The 8,487-nt window shown below is 40.6% G+C and overlaps 1 protein-coding gene across 1 annotated transcript; it reads right to left on the bottom strand.

The window, feature by feature from the left end:
• Positions 1-6,892: 6,892 nt before the first annotated feature.
• Positions 6,893-8,190, bottom strand: LOC121957070 (transcription factor jun-B-like). Its single transcript, XM_042505578.1, is given in 3 exon segments — positions 6,893-7,308; positions 7,310-7,615; positions 7,617-8,190. Coding segments are annotated over 3 exon segments (987 nt in total). The 5' UTR covers positions 7,908-8,190; the 3' UTR covers positions 6,893-6,918.
• Between the last annotated feature and the right edge of the window lie 297 nt (positions 8,191-8,487).

Here is an 8,487-nt window from a genome sequence, read left to right as displayed (position 1 = left end):
CAGGTAAATCCAGTCACAGCAGCTCTTCACGGTCAGTGCATGGGCGCATTTTGAAACACAGGGGCCCCTGGGCACAGACATGTAGAGGGCCCCACCACCTCTCCTACATAGGACTGTAAAAAAGCAGATTTTGAGGTGCTTTGGCCTCTTTTGTTGTTATCATTTTTATTTTTGTAGCTATTTGTGTCTCTTTGAGAAAGCTTCATGTGTTGGGCCTGAATATGTTTTATTTTGTGCTATTTTGTGTCTCTTCATAGTTATTTTGTATGTCTTTTAGGTCATTTTGTGATTGCTTTGCCTCTTTTGTTGTTATTTTGTATCTTTGTAGTTCCTTTACATCTTTTTGTGATCTGTTCGCATCTCTTTGTGGTTATTTTGTGTCTCTTTTAGGTGATTTTGTGGCTTTTTGTGATTTTTTTTTAGTAGGGGTGTGAATCTTCAGTATCTCATGATTCGATTTAATTTCGATTCTTGGGGTCGCAATTCGATTCAAAACGATTTCAGATTTAAAATCGATTCCCGATTCAAAATATAGGAGGTGTAATTTCAGGATCTACTCAGGTCTGTTTTGCCAGTGGCATATTATGTTATAAAAGCAAAGTGTGTATGAAATTATGGAGGTTTTATTATATACAAGCTTTTTTGTTGTAGAAAACCTTTCTCCCAAGTGTTGGGAATCAGAAATTAAACATTGTAATTATTATTGTTCAAAAAATAAACACACTTTTCCAAAAAAAAAAAAAAAAATCCCATCGTTTTTTTTTGAAGTTGTTTGTGTGTCCCATTATCTGTGCCATTCTGCAAAGCAGCTCCTCTCTTTGCTGCTGCAGAGGGCCACAACACACTCCTGACACTTCAGAGAGGGGCCTGATTCTCCTGCCTGCTCTGCCTGCAGTCAACACAGGGTTAACAACCATATGAGGCCCTGCTGCTTGTTAGACTGTCTCCAGATTTAGTCATTATTATTATTATTATTATTATTATTATTATTATTATTATTATTATTATTATTATTATTATTATTATTATTATTACAGGGGCTACCATCGTTTACTCTAATGCAGGAGTCACTGCCAATAACACAGAGCGATAGATACAGGAGGATTCGGCCAATCACAGTGCAGTTTGCTCCAGATGACGTATGACATACGTAGGCGGATACAAAGCGTCGACTCGTCTTCTGATTGGTGGACAAGACCAAAACAAACCTCTGACCTCTCCAAAGGAACCATGGGAAACCAATATGGCGTTTAGCATCGACGCTAATGTACTTTTATCATCGAAATATGGATCAATATTTGGACGGAAGACACCCAATATCGGATCTATCGTCCAGTAAAAACACCCGAATTCCCGGTCTGGATACTGAGGCTCCTAAAAGAGCGACGATGCGCCGGAGTTTCCCTCTGAGCGGCTTTCACCGCCGAAAAAAGTAAGACAAACCGACAAACGGTCTCAAAATTATGAAGACTTTTCTAAATGATAAACATTTTAGAGGGTTATAATATAATCCATGTTTAGGATTTTTGAATCGATTCTGAATCGTTACAAACGAGAATCGAGATTCTTATGTGAATCGATCGATTGTAGTTATTTTGTCTCTTTGCAGTTCCTTTGCATCTTTTTGTGGTCTTTTTACATCTCTTGTGTCTCTCTTGTGTAGTTACTTTGTGTCTCTTTTAGGAGCTTCTGTGGCTTTTTATAGTTCTTTTGTGTCTCTGCGCTGTTATTTTGTGTTTCTTTTGGATCATTTGTGGCTATTTGTGGTTGTTTTGCATATTTCGATGTTTTTTGAATATTTCTTTGCAGTTTCTTTGTATATCTTTGTGGTCTTTTGGGGTTGCTTTGTCATTATTTTGTGTCTCTTTTAGGTCCATTTATGGCTTTTTGTTGTTGTTTTCCCCTTTTGTGTGTATTTTGTGTCTGTGTCTCTTTGTAATTGTTTTGTTTCACTTTTTGGTCATTTTGTGGGTATTTGTGGTTGTTTTGCCTAATTTTTTATCCTTTGCATCTCTTTGTGGTCTTTTTGCATCTTTTTGTTCATTTTAAGTTATTTTGTGTCTTTTCATAGTTGTTTTGCCCATTTTATGTGTCTTTTTGGTCATTATTTGGCTATTTGTGGTCGTTTTCCTATTTTGTAGGGTTTTTATGTTTCTTTGCAGTTCCTTTGTGCATCTCTTTGTGGTCTTTTCATGTCTCTGTAGTTATTTTCTGTCTCTAATGGGTCATTTTGTGGTGGGTTTGCCTCTTTTTGTGTTTTTCATCTCTTTATAGTTATTTTCTGTCTCTTTTAGTTTACTTTGTGGCTTTTGTGTTTGTTTTATCCTGGTTATCGTGTGTCTTTGCGTCTCTGCGTCATTTTTTTGTTTCTCCTTTTGGTCATTTTGTGGTTGTTTTACTTATTTTGTAGTTATTAAATGTCTTGTGCCAGTTCCCTCTCATCTCTTTGTGGTCTTCTTGTGCCTCTTTGCAGTTATTGTGTGTCTCCTTCAGGTTATTCTGTGTCTCTTTGAGGTAATGTTGTAGCTTCTCATGGTTGCTTTGCCCGTTTTGTAGTTATTTTATGTCTCTTTGCACTTCCGTTTTCTGTTGCATCTCTTTGTCATCTTATTGTGGCTCTCAGTATGTGTTAAACTGAGTAGCATTCTGCAGATCAGGGCCAGGGGGCCCCCAGACCTATGCGTAGTGGTCCTGTTGAGTAATCTGTACATATGTCAGGGGCCTTTTTAGGATTTGAGGACATTCAGGGCTTAGCCTGGACATTGACCTTCTGGGGAATCCTCCCCTTAAATAAATTTGCTGTTTTTTTAAATATGTTTTTACTGCACTCAGACATGTTATTTACATCCAAAGCACCAAAGAAATCTCTGGGTGAAGCACTTTTTTTTTCAGTGTGAATCACAAAGTGTTTGGAGGACCGCCTGACACCCGGTTGCGGCCCGATTTGGCCTGCAGACTGTAATCTGAGTATCACTGGCAGGTGTAGGTTTGGTTTCAATGTTGGGGGCGACATAAATGTAACGGCAGGTTTGTGGTTCCCCGCCCAGGAAATTTTGAGTGCCAAACATTCATTTCCTGCATTCTGGTGAATTTTATGCTCAATTTGTTTGCCTTTTATGCATCAATTTACGACTGTAGTATCTTTAATTTCTTTTCTTTTTTTTTAACCTGTGATTTACTGCAAATGTCTTGTAAGTCAAAACTTATCAAACATATTCTGATTCTTATACATATCTGAAACTGCTGAAAAGGGCAAAAACAGGCACTGAGATCACAAAAAAAAAAAACGGACTCCCCTGAAACCTAGATTTCATGATAAAAAGTCACAGAAAAGGAGAAGCTGTGTGGGCGTGCCCGGTTCTGTTTCCATGTTCATGGCACAAAAAAATAGGGGAGTTGTTATTGATGGAAATTAGGTTATTTTAACTAGATGAAAGGAAGTTAAAACCTTCCTCTCCAAAACATCATGAGGTGAGAGTGCGCTCAAAACGCAGCCTCACTCCTGCACTCTTTTGAAGTGGTTTCTGTGAGACTTTTTTTTTTTTTTTTTTTTTGAGTCCACCGTGTTGTTTTACTTGTACGTCACAGACAGTTTTAACAGGACAGAAATCCCCCTCTCTATTTTCCTGAGACCAGCATGTGGGCACTTCTCTCTCTTGGCCAACTGTCTCAAAAACACTTTTAACACATTTTTTTTTCACATATTTTCTTTTTTTTTAATCTGCAAATAGTCCCTTAAGTCAGCAGCACTTAAGCCTCCCCTCCATCACCTCATATTATCATTGTTTTGTGCATCTGGGGCGCATTGAGTGACCCCTGGCTAATAAACATGAGTGCTTAATGACTCATTCACGTCCACTTAACGCGGGACTTTCCCCCTATATATCCATCTCGTGAGCCCCCGCTGCCGCACATATTTGGCCTCTGATGCGTCCCACCGGAATGTTGTCCTTGGCTCATCTCCGTCCGTCCACACAGATGCTCCCGCGCGCTCCGGACGCCCACGCTCGCGCGTACTGTCTCTGCCAAGCGGCGTGGCATCTCGAGACGCCCCCGACATTCCTGAAGCCGCTGTCACTTCCCGTCGTGTGCACATCTTTTAATTATGAGGACGCTGCGAATATGCGCTTTCACGACTTTGACGCGCGACAGAACCAGCAGCGCCAAAACCGGATCTTGGCTTTTTATTGGTTACTTCACAATAACCTGATTTTAAATGATCACAAACGACAAGTGGAGTAATGTAACTAAGTACATTTACTCAAGTACTGTAGTTAAGTACAAGTTTGAGGTACTTGCACTTGTACTTTCCTTGAGTATTTTCTTTTCAAGTTATACTTTTACTCCATTTCAAAGAAAATTATTGTACTTCTTTTTACTTCACTGCATTTAGACGCTAGAGTTACTTTACAGATTTTTTTTTCAATTTTGAGGTAGATGTTTTTTTTAAATAGTGTTTAGTGATTAGGTGTTTTCTGTTGTTTATAAAAAGATATTTTAGGGGTATTTTTTCTAAATTTGAGGGTTCTTTCCTTTGTAACATAATTTTTATTTTTATTTTCATTTTTTAAAAATAATTTCGAGTTTTGGGGTGTTTGATTTATTTTTTCGAACAGTTTTTTTAGTGTCTTTTGTATTTTAAAATATAATATTTTTGTTTTGGGGCTTACTTTTATCATGTTTTCCTAATTTTGAATGTTTTTGTGGTGTGTTTCTGTTTTTTTCCCTTTTTAAATAATATGAAATTTTGGGGTGTTTTTTTCTCCTTTTTATAGTTTTGAGTTTCCTTGGAGTTTTTTTTTTTTTTTTTTTTTTATATATTTATTAAACAAGTTTTAGTTTGAGGGTGTTTTTTTTCTGTTTATGTTTCGGGTATTTGGGTTTTTTCCAATAACTTTATGGTTGATGGTTGATGTTTTATGGTGTTATTCATTCATTCATTCATTTGAATATTTTGGAGTTTGGGGGTGTTTTTCTTTTAGACTTTTCTGCTTTGGGTACTTTTACTTTTAATACTTTAAGTTCGCTTTCCTCAGTATACTTAATTACTTAACTGAAACAAAATTTTCAGTGCAGCACTTAAACTTGTCACGGAGTAATTTTACAGCTGCAAACGCCAAACTTCTGAGTTCTGTATCTACTTCTGTTGTCCTTTAGCAGCTTTCATCCGTCCGTGTGATAAAACGGTCTGCACTTTGCTCCGCTCGTGTGTGACAGACTCTAAAGTTGCACAATAATAAGAAAAAGGAAATTCCGCCACCCTCGTGAAGCTCGCGAGCCTTATCGATACAATAGAAGGAGGGATTGAGATGAAACCAGTTTGTATTACCTGGGCGGGGGTTCCCAGAAATCCTCCCATGTGACGAAGTATACACCAACATGCCCTTATATGGACAAGCTCGTGCGTAATTAGGAAAGGTCTACGTGCGCGGGTTTACGCTCAGTGCGTAAAGACAGAGCTTGTGTAAGGGCTGCTCAGTGGGAGCTATAGCAACTGTTAACTGTAAAACCTGACAAGTTGATTTTAAATATTTAAAATAAAATGATCTTAGAAATTGATAGCTTTGAAAAGAAGAAAATATAACTATTAATCTTAATTTGTGTTTACTGTATATCTAATTATAGCTGTTTATAGCTGTTTTTACTCTGTATTTTGTGAAGTTGTTTCAAATTAAAAACGATAAGTTTAATTAAATCAATCTTTCTACGTGTTAGCAGCTTCAGCAAACCAAGTTTGACTTAACTCGATTATCATTAAGAGGATTTTGCCAGTAATGAAGTTAGAGGATCTGCGAGTTAAAAAATGTTTTAGAAAATACAAATATGATTAACTAGTGTGCCACCAGCAGAATAGATATATAAACTTGGTTTACTTAAGTTGCTAAAACTTAGAGTGATTGATTTAATGAGACTTGTCATTTTTAAGTTGCAATAACTTTAGAAAATTATAGAAATATAAATAAGTTCCACATAAACTTAACAATTAGACAGACAGTTAACATAAATAAAGATTAATAGTAATATAATAGTAATAATAGTAATATAAGACTTACTTTACTTTTTCAAGGCAGTCGTTTTACTAGTTTTTTTGGGGTAAAATCAATTTGTCAAATTTTACAGTGTTGCACATCTGCACTGTAAAATTTGACATGTTGGTCTTACCCAAAGTAACATTGGAAAAAGATTGCTGGGAAAAAAAGCAAATAAAAGGTAAATGTTGATTAAACATAAAATTTAGATATAAAGCAAACATAGATCGAGATTACTATTTATATTTACTTCTTTTCAAGGCAATCTGTTTCCAAGATTATTTTGGGTAAAATGAACTTGTGGTATTTTACAGTGTTATGGTTACATTATGGTAGGAAAGAAACCTCCTCACTCCTTCCGTGTGCATTTAAAAAAAATCATAAAAACAAACACTCAAGAGCACCATTTCTGTTTCATTTTAAGACACTTTACTTAAATACACATCACAAATAAAAAAAAGAGACATTGTAAACATTGGACATCATTAGTTTGTTTGGATCAACCAGACAAACAAAAATAATTTACACAATGAATAAATGCAGCATTGCATCACAATATCAGTTGCAAAAATACAAAGACATACAATAAATCGTTCCCATTTTCTACCATTAGTAAACCTCCGGGCCTGTCTGCCCGCTGCGTCTGCTCAGTGTCTGCTCAGTCTGGATGCTGCCCCGGTGTCAGGGGTTGAATGGTGCTTTTCAGCGATGTCCAGCATCCGGAAGTACCATTTCAAATCAGTCTTTTCACCCTAAATGGCCCACAGAGTTGTCTACACACAGCTTGCCTCGGCCCCGTGCTGCTGACACACACCGGCCGGTGAACCAGCGCTGCGCATGCAGACCTCCAGTGTTATTTACTTTTCAGTCAGTTAGTAGTCTCTGGTGCCTAAAACGCCTCCAGCTTGCTCGTGAGCATCAGCTGACAGCCGCTGCTCACGTGCGTCAGGACTTTCTGTTTGAGCTGGGCGACCTGATCCCGGAGCACCGAAGCCGTGTTGGAGAGCCCCGCGTTGTCGTTCTTCAGCCCCTTCACCTTGTCCTCCAGCCGGGCGATGCGCTCCAGCTTGCGCCGCCGACATTTGGTGGCCGCTAGCCGGTTCCGCAGCCTCTTGCGCTCCGCCTTGATGCGCTCCTGGGTCTCCAGATCGATCGGGGACATTGGAGGCGAGCCGTCGCTGCTGAGGAGATCAGGCACGGTTTGGGGCTCCTCTTTGAGCGCGACCAGCCGCTGCGGATGGAGCCCGGAGCCGGGGAGGGAGTGCTGGAACGGGTGCGCGCGCGTGCGTCGAGGTCTGCTGGTGGCTCTGCTGGTGCGGCGGCAGGTAGCTGATGGTGGCGGTGGGGTAGCTGGACGCAGAAGACAGGCTCGTGTTGGGACAGTAGGCGTTCAGTGTGGTGTAGATGGGAGGCTCCGGCTGCAGGGAGGAGCCGAAGACGCTAGAGGCCGCCGGCGCGCACGTAGTAACTCCACCGGCGCCGATGGACACGTTGGGAGGGGGCATCTGGTTCATCTTGTGCAGCTCGTCCAGGGCTTTCACGAACCCCTCCGCGAAGCCCTCCTGCTCATCGGTGATCCCCCGGTTTGTAGAAGTACTGTCCCGGGGTGGGAGTGGTGATCACACCGTTACTGTTTTGGATGATGAGCCGCTCGAGCTCTGGGGATGCCAGCTTCAGGGACCCCACGTCTTGGTGCCCCGCTTGGTACGGGTCTGTCTCGGCTCTCAGCTGGGATTTCAGGTTGCGATAGGGCTCTGTCAAGTTCAAATTCATATTCTGCTTTAGCAGTTTGTAGTCGTGCATTGCTGCATCTGAGTGGCCGTAAGCCGACAGAAAAGAGTCGTCATGATAGAAAGGCTGTTCCATCTTTGTAGACATAAAGTCGGAAGGAAAAAGAGAGCTTACCAGCTGCTTTTAGAAACTCTCGATAATCAAATGTCTGTGTCAGCAGAGCGCATGCATCAACTCAGGCACTCCTCCGCTCTCAAACTGTCCAAAAATCACTCCAAAAACAAACACAGAGTGAAAGTAAAGTCCAACACAAGCTGTCTCAGTAGCAGGTAAAAGTCTTTTCCAGTGTTTTCTTCTGTGGAGGGAAAAGTTTAAACTCCTGTGAGTTGATGTTGCTGCTCTTGGTGCTTGGTGAGGTGTGTTCAGATGGGGCAATACGTGCCTTTTTATACACGCACACACGCGCTCCTGCTGCCAGGGCTTTGGCGCGCTCTGATTGGTCAGTTGGCTCTACCTCCACGCCCAGAGCGCGCGTCGGCCGGTGACGTTAATGCCGGGAAGAGGCGACTGTAAACAAGCCTGTAGGCATGAGAGCGCACGGAGGAGGCACCGCTGCGGACAGAGACGCCACACGTTATTTAAACAGCTTATTTTGCGCCTTTATAATTGAAATACGTGTTTTTTGGTTAAACGGAGAGGTGAGTTTTATCTGTTAGATTAAATCAGA

The sequence above is a fragment of the Plectropomus leopardus genome, chromosome 17 (assembly GCF_008729295.1).
Source record: "Plectropomus leopardus isolate mb chromosome 17, YSFRI_Pleo_2.0, whole genome shotgun sequence".
NCBI lineage: Eukaryota > Metazoa > Chordata > Actinopteri > Perciformes > Serranidae > Plectropomus > Plectropomus leopardus.
The sequence above is the reverse complement of the archived record's forward strand: the minus strand, read 5'-3'. Positions and strand labels throughout refer to the sequence as shown.